The following is a 21,449-nucleotide window of genomic DNA, read 5'->3' as shown; positions in this document are numbered from 1 at the left end:
GCCAATCGCAGGGCACACAAAGACAAACAACCAATCACACTCATAACACACCTGAGGACAATTTAGCGTGTCCGATATACCTACCATGCATGATTTTTTTAAAAATGTGTGAGGAAACCCGAGTACTCGCAAAACGCCGCCACAGGCATGGGTAGAACATGCAAACTTCACACAGTTAGGCCAGTTATTTATTTATTTATTTATTTTTTTAGTATCCATCATTCGTTCTATCCATTTTAATTCTCCGTGTTTTTAGATTTTCAAAAATGTATATTTTTAATGTCATCCCTATGCCAATTTTGAAGAAACAAAGATAAATATTCAATAAGCGTTTTGCGTGGAAAATCAGGGTTGGCTGCCGAAACAAAAAAAAAGATAATACAACGGAGCTTCAAAATGTTTTTTTTTAGTTTCCTGAACCATTTATTTTAACCAAATATATACATTATAATATGGTATAATGTGTGGGAAAACTCACTCCAAAAAATATTTTTTATACAGTACTAAATAGTGAGTATCTGGGGGTTCGCTGTATCTGAAGTTTACTCAGAACTGAAATTTTGGCTCCTAAATTGCAAAAGCAAACATTGACCAAGCAACAGTTGGAGACCCAAATATCTTGGTCAATATATTTTTGGGGGCGTTTGCATTTTTTTTATGTACAATCTGGCTCTGTCCTTTGGCTCGATAGGAAGGTTAGGAAACATGATGCCATATTTGTTATCCTAAGGAAATGTTCTCTGTCTTTAGGTATTCTGCAGCAGAGTCTTCTCATTGAACCCGAGAGTCTGGTATCTCTCAATCTCCTGGTGGCTTCCGCAGTGTCTGCGTTCACCATCGGAGCGGCGCTCTCAGGCCTCGCCGTCTGCTGGATCATGGCCCACAAGCCCAGCAACCGTCGCCACGGCAACACCACTCAGTCGTCCATCCAACGGCGTGAAAGAGGCCTATTAAGTAACGCCGGCGGAATGGGAGGCTCTGTGCTCAGCGTGACGCGGCAAGGGGGCGGAGAGCGCACCTGCACTCAGGGCGGGGAGACCCTCTTTGTCATGCCCAACGGCTGGGTCAAATCCGGGGAGCTCGACCCCGGTTTCCTCCCCACCCCGGAGCACACGCCCCAGCAGAAGCGAAGAGGGCTGCGTCTGTCTGACTCCAACTCCGGAGGATGGGACACCAGCCAGACCTACTTGGGGGGAGGCTCCGTCGGGTTGGGCTCCCCCTGTCGAATGCCCCCCTCAGTCTATCTGACCAGCAGACTGTTCCAGCAGGGGGGAGGCAGCCGGCACGGCGGCGAGAGCCGGGGGAGTGACACCCCCCGTCAGCACTACGTCTGCTTGAGCAGGCAGGAGAAAGGAGGGAAGGGGACGCCCAAAGCCCCCTTGAGGAAGTCCGCGGGGGAATACGTGTACCCCATGACGCCTCAGGACTCGCCCGAGCGTCGGAGGGTGGTCTCGGCGCCCAGCGCGCCGGCCGAGTGCGCCGAGCCCCTGCCTTTGCGCTGGCCGGCCCCGGAGGGCTACATCCTCAGCAGCCACGCCATGGTGCCCGTCCCCTTGCCCCCTCCCTCGATGGCCGCCCCCAGCGGTCAGACGTACATGTCCCAACAGCACACCCCCGCTCTCACGAGGGCCCTCATCAGGGGGGCTTTGGAGCGAGGGGAGCTTGGAGAGCTGGTGGACCTCAGCCAGCTGATGATTAAGAAGAACTGCAATGACAGGACTCAGGCTGGCCAGTGACTCCTGAGGAAATAACGGGCCTTCCTGGGCACCTTTCCACGGACTTGTCTTGAGCCTCAACCCCCTCCCCATCATCTCTGGATCTTTTTTGTTCATTGTCATCCAAGCCCTCTGTCTCAGGCAACCCCCTCTCCCACATCCTCCGCTACCCCAATGGCGAGGCTCTCGTTACGACTGGCTACGGCGCCTGCCAATCTTTTGCTGGCTCGCACTAATTGGTCAGGTGGACGGAGGTTGTTGCTGTGTCTGCATTGCAGAGCTGCCTCGCCTGCCAAACACTCTCTGAGTCTGCAGGCAGAGGGCACACGAAAGAAAGAAAGGCACTTCGAGGCGCGCGCATGCATTGAAGCACACGAACAAATAGCGGGATGCTATCTGCCTCGCAGCTAAACAACATGGACAAAAGTCTTGGGACAGACAACATTATGAGTTTTAACTCTTTATTGTACCCAACATATTTTGGACTCTTTTTTTTTTTTCTAACTTTAGAGGAACAGTTTTGTGTGAGGCTTTGACTGTGCTGCAGTGTACAAATCAGCTGGGTTGTGCATTTGGTATAATTTGACACTTATAGAAACTACCAGAGGCTGCGACTAACAGAGGTTTAAACCAGGGATGTTCAGTCAGAATTTTTTTTCTGACCGTATCCCAATATGAGTACTCAATTGTTGAGTAGTTACCGATACCGAAACCAACTATCGATACCACTAATACTTTTGATGCACAAATCCCCTATACGCCCCTCAAAAAACATATATTTAAAGAAAAACCTAATTATTCCAATATAGTATATTTCTCAAAATGTTATGAAATTAATAGCAAATTTCGATTGCTCTAATTAGTAATTTCTAGTTGTAATCGTAAAACTGCTCCAAAGAGTAGCCAATAGTATTGACTGCCATCATGAGTACTGATAACTTGAAAATAAGACCAAGTAATGATACTTGATACAGCTTCTTGGTATTTACTTTAATAATCGATGAATTTCTTGTTTTTTTTTTTTTTTGACTAACAGATGAATTGGATTTTTAAAACATCTGTTTTGTTTATGGTTTGGTTGCTAGTTTGGTCCGTTACATAAGAAAATTAACAAAAATTTTAATCATTGTTTTCCAAAAAAAAGCATGTTTGCAAATATTTTATTTTGACTAAGTAAAAGCTGTCTACTTTCATTGATGAAAAAAATCTTGAGAAAATTACCTGTTCAATATTTTTAGATTAATTTGGTAATCGATTAGTTGCCGTTTAATTGATAAATCATTGCACTTCCAAAACTATCAATAAGACACAAAATCCCAATATGACTGTATGCAGTAGTGCTAGAACAGTCAATATTTATCTCATAACATTAAAAAAAAAAACCATTAAATAAAGGACTTACCATCTTTAGCAGAGAGATGCTAATTTTCAAATGAATGATTGTTGGCATAGCAAGTTTTGCTCTGACACGAATTCTAAAATGTATTTGGTTAAAAAAAAAAAACTGTCATAAAAGTCAGTCCCATTTATTCTGAAGCCCCTGGGCAGGTTAAATTGACATGGTAACACAACAAGGCTGAAAAGTGATTGGACAAAAATACTAAAAGAAGTGCAGCCCACTGCAACGCTACAAAATAAAAATAGCAGACTTTTGGGATATGTTTACAATTTTATTCAACACATTTTCTTTTTATTTTCTTGTCTTGCAGTAATGGTCCCAATTCTTTTGTTCATGTTATGCTTCAGCATATTTGTTTTTCCAAGGAAGAGAATAAGTTCTTTCTGGATGTTCTGAACTCCTGCGTTATCGTCCGTGTTGTATTGAGCAGAAAAATGCTGCGCGAAGGAGTTACGTCAGATGTAGCTCATCGTATCGATTATCAAGCCCGTATCTAATCGGTACGTCCGCATCCATTATTCTCCTCCTGTTGGTATAGTGCCAACTGGGCATTTTACAATGTACATGTTAAGCTGTGGGTGACTCATCAGAAGTCAAAAACCGAACTCGTCGTTGACTATAAACAGGAAGCCAAAGGAGAAGCCGCATCCGCTTTCTCTTTTGCCGCATTTTAAGTCGTGACTGCGATTATTTAGTGTTCAATGTATACGGGCAGCCCGGCATGCGTGTTGAATGCCTTCAGTAGGCCGCGCCGTCTCATAGCGATGCAGGATCATAACTCTTTGGAGAGAGGAGAGCAGGACTGAAATGTCAGCACTATTCCTGCCAGCTGCATGCTCTGTGTAATGATGTTGTCGGCATCTCAGTCGCCTATTGCGCTTTTCATCCCCTTCGCTCCATGTACTATTTAATGGCCAATAATTCCACAAGGATGTCTGGAAAGGTTTGCACCAAAACACTGGAACTGAGCAGAACACCAGACTAGGATAAACGTGTAATTGATGAAATTGGAAATGTCTTTTTCCGCACATCACATATTCATTGGTGCCACATTATCGAGCGCAGACGAGCTCTAATGGGTCAGAATTTCCCTGGAAAGCCCGCAGAGGGTCAAGGTCTCCCAGACGTGATGCAGAACAAAGTGACAGTTACAGAGGCAGTGATGGAAACTCCAATGCCAAAAGGGGTAATGGAAATGCCCCCAGCAGGCAAATGGGGCCATAAATTCTACACCATCAATGTGTCGAGTCCCATGAAAGAGTCAGCATTTATATCAGCACAGCATTGAGACGGATGCTGAACAAAAATATGAAGACGGGATAAGCAAAAGCTGTATGAGAATGTTTTACTTTGGTGAAATTTAGGTTGTTCACCAATAACATGGTTTATATGTACCTGTACATAGTAAACTTCAGTTGGTGCTTGAATGCAAACAAAAGTCCTTATTGTTATGAATGTAAAATGAAAAATACTCACCCGCCTCTGCGTTAAGTACACCAAAGCTGCAATTGTCAGTTTGCATTGAAATGGAAGGTTTTGATTTATTTTACTGGACCCTTCTTTAAGAGGCCCTTGATAGAAAACACTGCACAAATAAATAAATGGAACACATAATCATCTCAGTATCACTCCTGTCCAACACACTTATCGAGCTATCCTGATGGGAAGAAATCATGTTTGGGAATCAATTTTAGTTACCGCTGTGCAAATGGCACAAACAACAGGTGTTTTTTGTTTTTTTTTCATCGCTAACAGTAGCATGAGGCAGTAGCGGCAGCTCACAAAAGTTGCTCAAGTTGTGGATCTTACATAAATCTGGTTGAGAAATCCCAGAGGAAATCATTTGTCATCTCATCAGGAACATGCCCAGACATAAACAGTATTGAGCCACATTCTGAGTTGTCTGGAGGAAATTTACTAAAGTGGGATGATGAGCCGGTGATCACATTTTTCCATTGTTTTGATTTTGAGCAGGATTCTGAATCCAGTTTTTCAGAAGGTTTAGGAACCGGAGGTGGGTGATTTTGTTGTAAACAAAATATACTCTTGAATCCTTTGGTGAGATCTTTTATTGACAGTTTAGTGTTTATTTATTATACTTCTTTCTTTAACAATGTTTTAAACCACGATAAGACAATTATTGGCTGAATGTTTTATTACCAATATATAACCAAAACCAAAGTTTGTGTAGAAAAATTGCACCCAAATGTGTTTTTGGCTCTGCAGGTTATATAAAAGCAAGCTTATCAAATCTGAGGGAACCTATTTATCGAGACAACATGTGCATAGCCACACTTGCCAGAAGGGAACGTAGATGTGACCTGCTCCCATTGATAGCAAGTCCTTGCTCGTGCTGTTTGCCATTCAATGCACGACATTTCCTTGGTCAGAGTCTTACAAATCTAAGTCAGTCGTGCAATTTTCCATCATCAAAAAAAAAAAAAAAAAGTAAATCTTAGAAAATGTATTACAACCAATTGCATCAAATCATCAAGTACTGGAGTTAGAAGAAACATATTCTTTAAGACAATGCAAAAATACAATATGCTGTTTCTAACCATTTGATAATTCAATGCAATTAGTTGCAATCTATTTTATAAGTAGATGAACGTCCAATTTTTTTTCTGTGTACTGACATAAGGTCCTTCAATTCATCATTATTGACTGTAGAAAATTGTGTGTGACTTCAAATTGTCAGACTGACCAAGAAAACGACAAGTATTGAATGGGTATGAGTGGCAACACAGATCCACTGTTACCCGATTTTGCCCCCTGTTGGCAAGTATGGATGCATGCATGTTGTCTTCACAAATATTTTTCTCGAGCTATTATAAGCTGGTTATTATTCACTGGTTGCATTAAAGCAACCAGTGAAACCAAAAACACATGCGGATGCATTTTTTTGTTCATAAATCATATACACACTTCCTTCTCAGCACCACATTGACTTAAATCTGATATTTGTTTGAGGTCAAACTGAAGCTATTGACACAAAACTTTTAACTAAAATCAGCCCAAAATTTAACTTCATTTAATTTCCATTAAGAGCCTGCTTTTATAATTTGGTTTTCGAAAACGGCAAATGCCAATACGCTCCAAAATGCGCAATACCGGCCAATCTGTCCATCACTACTGCAGTATCACCAACACATTCGTGTCTTCTCATTTCATCTGTGCCAAAATCCTCTTGTTAAGAGTATTTTACTGATGCCTGTTTACAAATGCAAAAACAGAACAAAAAAAACTTGTGTTAAAGTGCCATGATGACCATTTTAGTCAGCAGTGAACCCGCCACTGACTAAAATTGTATTTATTGCAGTATGCTATGTGAGAATATGCCTTTGACCTTACATGCTGAATGTTTTTTCTGTTACATGTGGGCTTGTACTGTTGATGTGCATCTGCACTGATGCAAGCAGCGGTGTTTAAAGGTCATACAATAACTGTATTGTATTGTAAATATGTATACAGATATTTGTCAACCCGTTTTATGATTATATTCATGTTATGAACTGTGGATTAGAACTGTAAATGGACTGAAAGACTTTAAGGAACTATGGCATATCTCTTTTGGTGTCTTTTTCGTGATTGTCAATCTGTTTTCCAATCAGCTGTCATACTGAAGGATTTTGAACATATTTGTCAGTGTCCCAGCAAGGGGGGAAAATGGTTTTTTTTTGTATTTTTTTTAAATAGCAGTATGCTGTGCAGTAACAGAAAAGCACAATGACGTTTTTTTTTTTTTTTGTTTGTTTGTTTGTTTGTTTTGCATTTCCAGAACTGTAAAACTTGTAAATAATGTAAATCATCACCTTGGTTTGGGGGGGTCAGAGAGTTCTTTCCCAAAACAGGGAGGATTTGAAGTGTGAGGATTTGACTTGATTTCTTTTCTTCTCTGCCAATGCTGTGAATAAGATGTATGTAAAGTATTTAACTGACTTTGGCTGAAGGCTGACTTCAGCCCTTTCCTGTTAGGAGTAGAGACGCGGGCCTGATCTCAGCCAGAAGTGAGCCATTTGCCTGCCTTCTGAGGTTTTGCAGTTGTTCAAATACTTCTGTGATAATAACCATCAATCTTTGGAGTACCGCTATTAAGTGTAAATATATCATGACATTAACTGCTTTTATGTTGCATTTCGTGTTGAATTTGCAGCTACGCGTGCGTATTTGAATGCCATCCCTGTATTATATTGGAACATATTGACATTTTAAAACTAATGTTTTGATAGTAATCAGCATTTTTATCTTGTCTAAATGGGTGGATGAGCACGAGGTAAGGGGCAGCATTCAGTAGTTCTGTCGGTCTGCAATTACTTTTTCCGTCACAAGAGGGGGCTAGATGCTGTCTCAGCATATTAAGTCTTACTGCAGAAAAGTCAGACAGGATCTCCCGAGGGGTTTGATGCATCGATCGCACATAGTTAAAAGGGAAGAGAGGAAAAGCTTTTGTGATGGGATGCAATTATGTGTAGATGCTGTACAACAAGTCCAAGAGAGAGTGGGTCAAATAAAAACGTTTAATCATGGAACTGTTTAGTGAGATTTAGAAGTAAAATGACTGCAATTCCTAAATGGAAAAAAAAAAATCTTGAAGCATTTTAAATTACAACCACAGTTATGCCACGGCAATTCCATCAAATCCATTGTTATTATACACAAAGGCTAGGAACTATTACTACTAACACTTGTGGTCCTCATTATGGGAAACACACCCACCAAACTGATGCCAACTTTTAAACTGCTGCTCGCGTTCTGCAAAGTAGACAGACGACAAGAAATCAAATCAGCAAATTTTGTCATTAACACTGTTAGCTTTCATACATTTCATTATACTCTTGGGCAACGGTTCTCAATTGGTGGTACTAGTACCCCTTGGGGTGCTTGAGGGAGCTTCAGGGGGATTTTAAATAAAACAAACAAACAAGAATGCAAAAATCCTTTAAAAATAATTATTGGATGAATTAATTGTTTCAGGAAAATACAAGTTCATGAAACAAATTTTATGTTCAGTACCCAGTAAAAGCCAGATTCTCCCCCATGGTTTGACCCAACTTGTCACATGCCACCTCTCGTTACCTTATTTTCTGTGGACTAATACAAATGAAGTTTGAACGGGTCTAAAGTTTAATAAATCATAAAGCGATGGCATATTTTATCCGCCCCCCCCCCCTCCCCCCCAAAAAATGCTTTGCATTGATTAAGGGGTAGCTACTCGCTAAAAACATATTTCACAGGGGGAACATCACTGAAAAAAAGGTTGAGGTTGCTCTAGTCTAGTGTCACCAAATATTAGAAAAAATAAAATAAAAAAAGAGACACCACATTTTGATTACAATAAATTCTCACCAGGAACTATTAAAGGCACACTCAGTTTATTTTATTTTGTGCAAAACCACCAGACGGTTTGATCAAATTGACCCAAACTTTGGCTCGGTGCTTTGTTGACTCATATTTTAGCTATTTTTAACCCAACTGCTTTTAAGTGTACTATTTGGGGCAACTCAGCAAGTTAACTGTTAAACAAGTGTCATCTCAACTCTTCTTTATTCACCAATTGATAGATACGACTTTTTCAATAAAAAATAATAGCCGATCGAGTCGAAGCAGCAATTTGTGGAGAAATCCAAACAGACACACGGAAATATTCATGTGCAGGGAGGTAAAGTGACTTCCAATTTGTGGATGGTAGGACTAATTTAAAAGAAGGCCAACATGGATTGGTGTGTAGCAGACAATGAACACAATCGTGTTTGCTGTTACCATGCCAACAATGTTTCTTTGCAGCAGTAATGCCTGGCCATCTGTCTTTATCACAATACGGATAATCTGACTTGAACAGAACGCTGCAATCGAAAGAGGGGCGAGGTAGCCGAGAAATATCAGAATTACCACAAATTGAAACGAAAGGGTTGATCTTTACATCTTTCAAAGCATGTCCACAGTTTATGAGGATAATTTTGCTCTCGGAATACAGCAGCCATGATCAGCAAAGATAGCCAAATGAATAAGCACACAGCAAAAGCCGCCTCCTTTTTCTTTCTCCATGACCTCACCCGCAATGGGAACCTTGCGGCAAAGTAGCGATGGACACTGATGGCCGAAGTGGTCTGGATGCTATGATACATGTTGATGAAGTGGATGTAAATAAGAAAAGTGCACAACAAAGTCTTATCCAGGCAAAGAACAAATGATAGACGTAAAAGGGAATGCGGATGATCAGGGCAGTCAGCTATAACCAGGTTAAACATGTAAATGTTTGTCCAGGCTTCCTGTCGGATGATGAAAGCACGCAGGGCTGCAGAATTGACAAGAAAGCCAAGGATAAACACATGGCTGTAAACCAAATCAAGAAAGCTGTTCACTTTACAGTCAGCATCAGCCATGCTGCTTATGCCTGTGTGTAAAACAGAGGGAAAAAATGCTAAAGGAAGTGGAGGTAACATGAAACTTAGTCAGGTGAAATTGTATGATTAAAATGTTGACAGTGGTGGAAACTAGCAAAGTACAAAAACTTGGTTAACACATTCACTACTAGCCCAGTTAAGATAGATTTCTGACTCATATAGATGTCAATCACAGTGGATTGTTAAATTATTTGTTGCTCGCCTAGTAAAAATAGGTCTTTGATATCTATAGGCATCAATGGCAGTGAACAAAGTTAAATTGTGTAAGTACTGTAGGTTTTTTTCCAGATAACTGTACTTCGAGCAATTAATTTTCTGACTACTGAATGACTACTACTACTGACTGCTACTTGAATGTTGACAAGAAGGAAGGCATGCATTGATTATTAAGTGCAGACCACAACCCCACCTTCCTATCTCATGTGCCTTTTTAGTGACATCTGCCATGCCTGTCTCTAAGTACTGTATGATTTTGCAATTCAAATAAGCTTTTGTTACAATCCTAGTGCATCTGCTGGAGATCTTGGCTGAGCTCTGCAAAAACTATCATTAAATTATGACTTCTTTGATGGTCTCGAAACATAGCTTTCTCACACCTCCTGTATACGATATTTAATCGCCGTCTTTTAGAGAGCCTGTTGTTGTAGTGGGGAAAAGTCCCAGCACAAACCAGTAGTATATATTGTAGATTAGCACAGGCCACTAAAAAATGGGCGGCGGCGGAAAAAGGCCAGCAAGATGGACTTTGGACACCTTTTTACCTTTGTGATCGGAGATTATTTGTCTTGGGTAATTCTGATGGTTAATAGCTTTTAATCTTTATTGTAAGTGTATAAATATTATATTTAACGAAAACCTACATCGAGCTTATATTTTCCGACTGGCATATTGTTGCTGAAGCGTTAGATTGTGAGGAGAACTGGGTTAGTAACTTTCTTTTTGCAGGAAAAAGAAAAAATGCAACTGATGGAAGCAAAATGAATATTTTCCTTTGGAAATGTATGTCAGTGTGTCAACACAAATTGATGTACTTGTCTCCCTTAAGCATGTGTCGCTTCTCATTGTGCTTCAGTCGCTGACAAGATGACTCTTTCATGCCAAGCAAAATATTGTTGTATTTATGGGACAATATATGGTCCAAGTATGACACAGAGGCAGGACGTTACAATCAAGATGTTTACAGCCAACCAGGCCTGTCTCTCACCCTAAGTCGCCCTAAGCCAGAGCTTCTTGAGATGGACCCAAATGAGGACAAGTGGAATAGAAAATTGAGCGATTGCTGTACCTCTGAATTAAACCTGTATTTAGCCTGAAGCCAAGAATGAAGAAAAGTAAGAGTATGTAAGGAAACTTTTTTGAGAGGCTGTAGTTCATCTGAAACATTACTTTAGACCAGTTCTTCTCAATTATATTTTGCCCCCGGAGGAACAAGAAAACATATCTTTTTTTTTTTTAATCTATTTTTTTGTTTTTGTTCTGTTTCAGACTAACTTATGAACTCATAACAACCCCCCCCCCGCGCATAATGCCGCGCCCTCCGGATGGGTCTGTCCCACTATTTGAGAAGGGCTGCTTTAGACCAAAACATTGTGACAAAGCATAATAATTGGTTTAGTGAAAGATGGATATCTGAAAGAAAGGACACATGGTAATAAAATGGCAGCCACGGGTTTGTGCCATAAGAGGATTTTTCTTTTTGACATGAAAACGCTTGTTGTTTCACAAAGGAAGGAAAAGATTGTTTGATTAGCGAACGAGGCCAAAAGGAACGGGGAGGGTGGAAATTTGGAGACTCGAGAGAAAAATCTGAGGAAAGGTCTTTGGCAGGAAAACTTGAAGAGTTTGGTATACAAGAGATAAAAACAGATGACTGAGCAGAAAGTTTTGCAAAAATGGGTTGCCTTTCAAAAAAAAAAAAAGTTTGCGGTGTCGAAACCACTTGCTTCTAATCCTTGCAGCTGCCTGAAGTCCCTTGACTTAAATGCAACTCCAATCTGTCCAGAGAACCTTGACTTTTTATACTCAATTGTTTTACTCTAGTACCACTGTGAAGTCGTAGTTATAATTACAAGTGTCACCCATGAGTGAGATCGATCAAGACCAATTCTGATACTGATCATATGAATTTCAATTTTACGATTATTTTAAAAGTCGATCAATCTATCTTTTTTATTAACTGAACAAAAACAGAATATTAATTCGAATATTAATAGTAATTCATATATTAATGTGCATTGTAGGGGTATTACTTTTATGATTGATTATTCAATTCATTGATTAATCAAACAATCGGATATATATTAAATTAGCGTAAAAGTGTATTAAAAACATTGTATTAATTACTGTTTATTTACCAAAATTATTGGTGCTTATTTGGAACTTGTTAGTGATTAAACCCACAGCTAAACAACAATGAAACAACATAAAACGAGAAGGAAGGTGGACGACAAGCGACACTGCACACAGGCCGGCTTAAGTTGGCGAAATACGAGCTGCGGATATTCAGCTTTTGTGATTGGCCACAAAATAAATTTCTCCACATACAGCAGCCACATACTGTATGTTTCCATGAGGATTTGTCAATCACAAATTGAGTCCGATTGATCGAGGATCAAAATTGTTATTTTGATGAAAATGACAAAAAAAAGGGTGGGTTTTGTTTGTTTTTTTTTGTGCAAAATTTGACCTAATCTCTCTGATAATTACAAGTATGATTAAAATGATATAGCATGTGTGTCAAGCAAGTTTACTATACTTGACCTTTAAGTTCTGCTCTGACTATATTTTTTCTAGTTGAACTTGAAGGCAGAGGGGTCAAAAAGTTAGTCAAACAGTGAGGAGCCAGGAGGTAAAATATACGGTGAAGTAAAGTCTGTCGTTAATTCTGCTTACTTAACCCCATAGACATTGCTTCGTCTACCCTGCAATGGCCATGAAATTTAAACTTGGCCCTAAGAAACACAGGAAATATGAGATTAGATCATGTTTATGAGTAATCATAGCCTGTATTTGTGCACTTATAGCATTTCTGATTTTATTAAAAGCTGCTTTACGCTGCAAAGATGTGATTTTCCCCCCAAATGAAGAAAAAAAATCTAATATTCCACAGGATGTGTGGGGGGGTTTAATATTACGAATGCAGCCTGTTGTTATTAATTTGCTGAAAGCCCCTGGAGGCTCTTCCTGTTTACGCAAAGATATTTCCCATCTCTGCACAGATCTCGTATATCAATGTGGATATATTTGTCTGCTTGTCTCAGTCGACCTTAATTGTGTTGCATCCGTCTGTCCGTCCGTCTCGATTTGCCCCCCCTCTGTCTTGCCTCTGCCTGACTTCCATTCCTGGCTGTCTGTACTGTTTGAAAGTGCCCTTTACACGTCACCAAGTCAAGCAGGGGTGGTGGATGTGGTGGGGGAGTGTTGGGGCGGGGGTTCTATTGCTGTAACTAGGTCAGTGAAGACACACCCATATGTCCCCTCCCAGAGTCCCTGACCACCCCTTCGCTCCCTTTTCCCATTGTGACGCAATGCAGACTTTCCGCACAAGCCATTTATTTCGGTCTTATTACCATCAGCAGGCGTCCACTCTACAAAGACCCATTTGAGTATTCAACTGAGATGAGTCAGCTATACATTCATTCACTTGTTTCATCATTTTAATCCAATGGTGGATTGCATAATGTTTGCCAATCCGAGGCTTTCAACCTGAACTGTCATCTTCAGTCATGTATGGATTGTGATTTGATCTTTAAAATCTTTGCTAGATTTCTTATGGCCAAAAAGCTCCAAAGATTTCCTTGGAAGTCAAACCATTGGGCAAAATGATGTAGATTGTAGCAGAAAATCCTACTGTCATCCAAAAAAAACAAGCACGCGATGTGCCGCATTCATCTGCAGTTTTCAGCCGCATAAGCTTGTGACTTGTCATGTGCCTCTGCAGTCCTCTGATCAAAAAGGACTGAGAATCATACAATATGCAAGATCTAGAGCAAACTCCAACTATTACATAAGGGCCTCCTGTGGTATCTCAGTGTCAACACTAGATGTCTCTGTCAAGGCCTGCGCCGCTATGAGTCATCTGGGCTGTAGCACAGGAACTGACAATCAAATCTCACCCATGCCTGATTCTCAAATGCAGTGTTTCTGTGTTGATGATCACCAAATCTGGGGTGATGCATGCGAAATTTCTCCAATGATGAATCAGGCTGTGGGTGGTGAATGTGATTAACCTGACAAAGCACAAGTTCGAATGCAACCAAAACATATAGGGAAGTGATTCATGCATGACGACGGCGTCATCGATTCAAAAGACTCATCCAGTGTCTGTAGTCTTCCATGATTAGATAATGTGAGACTGCAGAGGCTTAAACAAACATACAATTCTTGCCCTGAAGGAAATTAAAATCACGGATAGTATGAGGGTGGATAAAAGAGATGCGATAAGGAGTGTTTGATTTTCCCAGAACACTACGAATGGCACAGAAAGCCGTCAAAGGATGTAGGTCATTGGGCTAAACATGAAGGAAGCTTAAAGCATTTCCTCGAGGGAAACATGCAAGATACTGGACTTCTTGTTTCCACCTCGCTACACTCGATGGCCTTGGATACAAAATATAAACAAAAGTCACAACAGTTTTAACGTGCATGGAGGGAGGGGGATCACACACACTATGGGGTGTAACTGGGTCAGGTTCACATAGCAAAGCACGTTGATTCACACTAGGGATGAAAACACTCCGGTTGCCGTGGAAACCTCCTTTTACGCAGCTATTTGCATGGCATATATTTGCATCCGAGCTAGTGTAAACACAGGAAAAACAGCTTGACCTCACATATGTGCATTATGAGCAAGTAGGCGCACTAATCACACAAGAACATCTCATTTGCAGTTAATGTATTACCTCATTTAGAGGCGCTATACCTTTACTGTGTCAACACTAACCATAGTCCTGCTATTCAGGTGCACGTGGGAGTGGAAAAGGGACAAAACGAGAAGGACCAAATGACAGAGGAACAAATATGAAAATGACCGCGTTTTGTAGGGACATGTCTTGGCATATTGTGAAAATGTAAATGTGGGCAACACCATGCATGAATCATAACGCATGGAACAAAAGGAGGATGATGGCTACGAGTCCAGATTTAAAATCGAGTGCATAATCATGGGTGCACTTAAATTTGAACAGCAATAAGCATATTATCAAATTCAGAGGTTTTTAAATGGTATGATTGAAAATTAAATGAATGGATGAATGAATGTAGTACTCACCTGTGGAGATATAGCATTCATTGATTCATTTTTGGGGTGTGGCTAAATCGGGGCCTAGTGACGCACTTTGTAATCCGGCATGAGTCACACCGCCCACTTATATAAGAACGTAAGCGGCTTCGTTCCCATCAGCAATTAGCCAGTGTGACTTTGACGTGCAGTTAGCTTAGCTATACCAGTGCATAGACAAAGGTGTCATGTCTGCGTGGCTGTTTTAGAGAGCCTTGTTGCTGTAGCCTTTTTTTTCACAGCTCAAACTTGTATTCATATGTAGACATAAGATGCAAGACAAAGTAGCATCCTTTTTTTCATGCATTCAGTATTTGAGACAAAGGCTTGAATTTTCACTATTTTAAATCCTCGGTGACTTTTTTAATCATTCACATTTGGTAAGGTTTGTAACAACCGGGAATGGGCAAGTACCAATAGTCTCTTATTGGTATCTGGCTTAGAGCACCCCTCTTTTAAGGTATCGGGTACTCATAGAGGCTACCATCCACGTTACATAAGACAAAAAAAAAAAAAAACAATTTGAGTAAATCCTCCTTGGCAGTAGTTGGTGCTATACTTTGTCAATTCTGACACAAAGGTAAATCATTATCTGTGTCAGAAGGTTTTGGTTCACAATTTTTATTTTATTCACAATAGGGCTGCAATTAAATATGATGAATTGATAAATCTGATTGTCAGTTAATGGATGATGCAGATTTTTAAAACATTTTTCAATTTCCCTTACTTTGTGAAATTAATATATGAATAATAGTGCAGAACATGAACTTAAGTGATTTAATCGGACTTTTAGGAAAAGCCCAGTTTAATTTTCATCCCTGCAAATTTTTTTTTTAGGTGAAATTTCAGAAAATTAACTTTAATGATTTGGTATCTGTTTTGGTTTGTAACATCAATGTTGATTATTGATTTCCATAGTAAAGTAAATGTTTGCAAATGTCTTATTCTGACTCTACACAAGGCTTTTATAGATAACAAAATAAATCAAGGGTATATTTCCTGTCAAGTAGCTGAAACTCTAGCAGTTGGACAAATAATAGTTCCCAAAACATTTAATTATAAACAATATTTATCTAATAATTTGGTAATCAATCAGTTTTACATTAATAACCGTACCAGTTGTTCACAAGGTTTTGTATTTGTGTTAAACAAAAGTTTATATATCAATAGAGGTAATACTTTTTTAATCAAGTCTAAAAAGGTGAATACTTGTACTTCTAAGTCTTAAAAAAGTAATAATAAACATCCCTATTAACAAAACTCTGAACTTTCAAAATCAAAAGACATATAAAAAAAATCCATTTGACAAATGAAGTGAGTGTGAACCAGATGCAAATCAAACTGGACAGAGGAATGTGAAAACCGGGCTTTCAATTTAAACCATGCAGTGGAAAATCAGGTCAAGGACAGTATAAAAATATACTTTGTATGTTTGCTCTTGTCCCAGCAATCCATCTTATTTAGGGGTGGGAGTGTGTTTGCTCAATGAGATAATCTGTACCTATTGACCTGCACCTGAACTTCATTTCTATTTATACAGTACAAGCTTTATCGCACTGAAGCTGTACAGCGTATGACAAATGAAGCTGATAACAATAAACGACTGTGAAGAAGAATCAATGTGGTAAGTGTGTGAAGCTGTACATTACAGCGACTTATAAAAGGTATAAAAGAAAAAGCAGATAAAACAGGCGTGGTGAGTGAAAGGTGACAGGAGAGAATTGACACACTGACCTAGTGACGCAGCAAAGCCAAAGACCACAGCTGCAGTTGAATCAAACATGGCTGTAAACAGAGAGAGGATTGAATTTCACCTTCAGAGAGACGCAAACCAGGAGATTTAGCAAATGACAAAAATCAGGATTACAGCACATGGGTTGGGCGGACTTTGGCATAATATGACATAGTTCAATCCCTGAATGCATTGCATGTGTATGCTTTTGTCAGTGTGAGCTCTACACCAGCGAAGAACAAAACATGTAGCTATGAATTTTGTCTTTAACCCAATATAGGCAATGTAACCCAATTCAACCCAGCGTGGGAGAATCAAGACAGGAATGTACACAGTCGATGCGACTAAGGCACAGATATCAGCCATGAGGCCCTCATTTAAAATCATGTGCGGCCAATCAGTTACAGTCCATCAACACGGTTGCTTTGATGTGAGCAAGGCTTGAATTAAACTTAACTGCAGAGTCACAAGGCTGCATCAGCTTTGATCTGTGGCAAGATACACCTGCTGGAAAAAATGAGAGCGCTCTAAAGCAAAATGCTGGCCCATCTATGCACACCCCAAAAAAAAAAAACACCATCTTGACAGCCCTCCCATCGGATTCAATGACTGAAGAGGCCAGACAGTTAGGATTGATGGATTGGCTTGACTCCACAGTCATTGGGTCGCTGAGGTACCACCTCAATTGTACTTTTTGTTGATGGCAGTGTGCCAGTATGTGGCTCTTCTTCGACAGATTTTATTTTTAGGTCTGTGGGGTGCCCATCCACACTGTGCAAGAGAAAAGCCTCAAAACAGGAGGAACGGGTTGACATAGGCTACCCGTTCCAGGGTTATCTCAAACCCAGATAGTGTGACATGATAGTGTTGGTATCAAGTGATGGATTACCCTATACATTGAAGGCCAACGTCTCAAATGTACACCCAATTGTGCCAATTTTTTTTTTTCCGGTGAATCTGATTTGTATTCGCAATAGTATTGAAATTATAATAACAAGACTACCTTGTACAATGGGCCCAGGTTGTGGGTGGGAACCTCTCGCTATCCTGGGATTGGAACATTCTGGTGAGGCTGTTGGACCACACTGGGTCCCCAAGTATGTGAGGTTTCCTCCCAGACAGTTTACCCCAGTGCCCTCACATTCCTCTCAAATGGGTGTGACCAAGTCCTCTGGATACTGGCAACATGCATAGGTCACAGTTTAGTTCACAAGTAAATCTTCATGGAAACATGCCTATGGGATTAAGTCGCAGCCTTTAGAATTAGGATTAACTTCTTGAACTTTCTTCTCATTTCCCCTTGTCCGATTGCGTTCTGCCCCGTCTTATTTCCTCCACATTCTGTCCCTTCCTCACAGTATGTAACAGTAATGTTACACAAGAGTTGGATTTGAGCTATACTGTATGGATCAAATTCAAGTTTTGTGTATTATTATTGTCATTGCTATACTGTTAGAGTTGTTTTTTTTTTATGTGTTTCCTTTGTTTCTTTCTATGTGTCTATAAATATATGTACTGTATATTCTATTTTTTAAATTGCTGAAAATGGCTAAATAGGTTCAATATCCCTGCAGAGCTCAATTTTTATTGACACTGTTGCAGATGTACATGTTTTAAGCATAGAGAAGTGCACGTAATACGCTGCTGCTCTTGCCATTCAGTCATTCATTTTCTCCCACTTATCTTGTTCGCTGTGTTGCCTGTGAGGTGAGATCATCTGAATTTTGATGAGGACGGCAAACATCCTCAACCAATTGCTCCTCACTCTCTTATAAACAACAATGAGAAATTCAACTGACCTAGCATGCATGTCTTTAGGATAAGGGAGGAAGCCAAAAAGCACGCAAGCACGGGGACAACATGCAAATGCCTCAAAATGACCAGATTAAGGATTTGAACCCAGAACCTCTCGACTGCGAGGCCCTATTTGGATCGCATTAAATGTTCATCGTTTATCTTTTTGTATGCAGTTGTTTGTTGTCAGAAGACTTCTGATGTTAAAAATTCATTCATGTTTGTGATTTCACCATCCTCCCCCTTCCGTTCCCTCATCTTGTTATGCAGCTACTGGCAGCTTCCCAAAGCTATTCCAGCTCAAAGCTTTTCCCCTTCCTTGTCTCTTCCTTACTTTCTTATCAGGCAACAAAATGTCTACCGTACTAAAGCCCCCCACCCTCACTCGTCCTTCTCCCGCTCTCTCTCCTTCCCCTGCTGTCTAACCAATCTGCACAGCGGTTACATAAGCGCTTAGGTCAAAGTGTCACTGCTGTTGTCAAGGGAGACATAGAACAGAGGGGTTTAGAGGAGGTGTGAGCGCGGGGCGAGAGGAAAGGGGGAACGGCGAACGCTTCAACGGAAAAAACTGCATTATGGACTTGAGCACCAGTGATCGGCACACATGTTTGACAATGAAAGAAATGCAACAAATTAGATGAGGAGTGAAGGGATAAAAAGGATTACGAAAAGCGGGATGTGTGTGCTTGTTGCCATGCATGTGTCAGTATGTGTGTGTGTGTGTGTGTGTGTGTGCGTGTGTGTGTGTGTGAGAGAGAGAGAAAGAAGCCATGACTGCCGCTGCTCTACTAACCTAGTTTGTGTAATCTCTGCTTTCATGCGGTTTCATAACACTGCTGCCAGAACATTGCATCATAACCCCCCCCCCCTCCCCCCCATTCACACACACACAACACAACTCCCCACCACAGCTCCCTCCATCATTGCCCACCTCCTAATCACCACAGGGGTCTTACGCACATGTTTATAATAGCACGCCATTGGAATTCAATGTGCTTGATTGCAATCAGAAAAAAAAAAATCTTTATTTGTTCCACTGGCAGGGCTGCACCGTCCATATGTCCTTGACGACTGTTGTGTAAAATGCTACAGTGTGCCATTAATTGAAAACATCATGACGCATTCAAAAATGAAGTAAAACAGGAACAAAGCAGAATCCAAATGCACAAGGTCACTGGGTGTAAACTTTGAAACTTCTCCATTAAAAATACATTGATATTCTGTGAGTAATTATTTGGGCAGGAACACATTATCTGACCTTCCTTTCTTGACACAATTAATATGTATAAAATAGCTGGAATGAGGAATGTACTCAAGACGCTATTGCAGTTGCAGGGGTCGGCAACCTGTGGCTCTGGAGCTGCATGTGGCTCTTTAGCGCTGCCCTGGTGGCTCTCTCAAGCTTTGTCTAAAATGTATGAAAAAGGAAAAAGAGGGAGGGGGGGCACTTTTTGTTTGAATATAAAACATAAAACAAACATTCTTAATGTTTTTCAATGCTGTAAAAATGTGTAGAATAACTCTTGGATTTCAACATTTCCATCAACTGAAATTTGCATCATAGCCTATGACGCACTTTTCTTTCAGCTCAGTAGTTGAAAAAAAAATGGCAGGTGTTTGATAGTTAATGGGATGAAAAGAAAGAGCTGAGGAGAACAGTTCTCGAAAACTGAAGTCACAATGAACGGGTAAGAAAACAATCCTGTCACCGGCACATATGTGATAACAAATTGGCTGTTTTTATGAAGTTTTATGTGATAACAAATTGGCTGTTTTTATGAAGTATGTAATTGATGCTTTTTATCATTATATATTTTGAATGACACATAGGAATATTGTAAATGTTTGCATAATTGCACAGAGTTCATTGGTTGAATTAATTAAATATATGGTTAATATATATTTCTTGGGTAGTCACAATATATAGTTGGGTCATTTCTATATCTCTATTGTATTTCATTTTTTCTCATAATAGTTTATTAAATGAAAAATTTGTTGGGCATTTGTTTTTGTGTACATGGTCTAGCAGTATTTTGTAGACATGCTTGCTTTGCTTTGCTTACATTCTACAAGTGTGTTTCTGATTTAGTGCAGGCTAGATGGCAAGAAAAGGTGATAAACAAGCTGAACCTTATGAAAGGCTTAATCAATCAATGCTGTTGTAGAAAAGAAAGTGACAGAAAGGACATGTCATGGTTGCAAGACACTTTAATTCCCTCACCCGTGGCAGCAACAGGTTTTCTTTTACAGATGTGATGAAGACTTGGAAGCTTCATTAAACCCACCAAAGAAAACCACTTGTCGTACAGGTTATAGATATTATCGCGTTTTATTGCTCAAGTCCGAGGATGCCATTCAGTTTTGCTGATTTTTCCAAAGCTCAAAATACAAAATATCAACAAAAATCAAATTCCTATACAGTATTTATATTTCTGTAATTTCATGAATGCAACAAAACATAATTCATGAATATTGTAATGGAAGTTAAATTTAAAGCTCTATGTTACAGGAGAGTAGTTACTTGCGTCATACTCTCCAGTATGCATGTGCTGCAGGGAAAATAAACATTTAAACTTGAAGTTCATTGTCGTAGTCTACTTAGCCATTTTGATAGTAGACTAACAGAGCTAATATAGACACTTACACGATGTGTTGCTTTCATTATAAGGCTTGGGGTTGGTTGCACCTCAAGACAGTTTTTTTTGTTTGTTTGCTTTTTTTTTTGGGGGGGGGGGGTTAATATGACTGTTTCAACATTTTGGGTTGCCTATCCATGGGCTATTAAGTTTTACTTTCCTAGAAAACCAGCGACCCCATATTATCAAAATTACATGTCAACCACTTGAAAACATTATTTGAATTTTTTTTTAAGTTTTATTTCAGAATGGTTTAACCCAAACGGTCATACACAAGCTAACATTCCCTGTCAATCCTTTGAAAACAATATTTAAATTTTATTTTAAAAATATTTTTGAGGACAGAGCAATATTATTCCAAAGAGGTTAATTCATGTTGATAATAATTATAAATAAAGATATGTGCTGGTAAAAAAATAGGTTGATTATTTTTGTTATCTTTTTATTTCCAAATAGTCCAACACAGTAACAATACGAATGGAGTTACAACG

General features: G+C 39.7%; 1 protein-coding gene, 1 long non-coding RNA gene and 1 pseudogene across 3 annotated transcripts in view; 1 reads left to right on the top strand and 2 right to left on the bottom strand.

Moving 5' to 3' along the window:
* LOC148414775 (semaphorin-6B-like) overlaps positions 1-7,237 on the top strand; it is a 42,958-nt gene extending 35,721 nt beyond the window's left edge. The window contains exon 18 of the mRNA XM_088428617.1: positions 751-7,237. Coding sequence (XP_088284743.1) covers positions 751-1,736 — 986 coding nt within the window. The 3' untranslated portion in view covers positions 1,737-7,237. The remainder of the gene's footprint in view (positions 1-750) is intronic.
* The window catches only part of LOC148414772 (uncharacterized), a 35,581-nt gene continuing 21,123 nt past the window's right edge, over positions 6,992-21,449 (bottom strand). For both annotated transcript variants that reach the window (XR_015867358.1, XR_015867357.1), the window contains 3 exons: positions 17,532-17,706; positions 16,531-16,581; positions 6,992-7,866 (listed from right to left, as the gene is read on the bottom strand). This is a non-coding gene — a long non-coding RNA (uncharacterized LOC148414772). The remainder of the gene's footprint in view (positions 7,867-16,530; positions 16,582-17,531; positions 17,707-21,449) is intronic.
* Positions 8,312-11,137, bottom strand: LOC148414774 (G protein-coupled receptor 35-like; annotated as a pseudogene).

This window comes from Hippichthys cyanospilos, chromosome 12, assembly GCF_059441005.1.
Source record: "Hippichthys cyanospilos isolate Australia breed blue-spotted pipefish chromosome 12, RoL_Hcya_1.0, whole genome shotgun sequence".
NCBI classification, from domain to species: Eukaryota; Metazoa; Chordata; class Actinopteri; order Syngnathiformes; family Syngnathidae; genus Hippichthys; species Hippichthys cyanospilos.
This window is presented reverse-complemented; position numbering and strand designations above follow the sequence as displayed.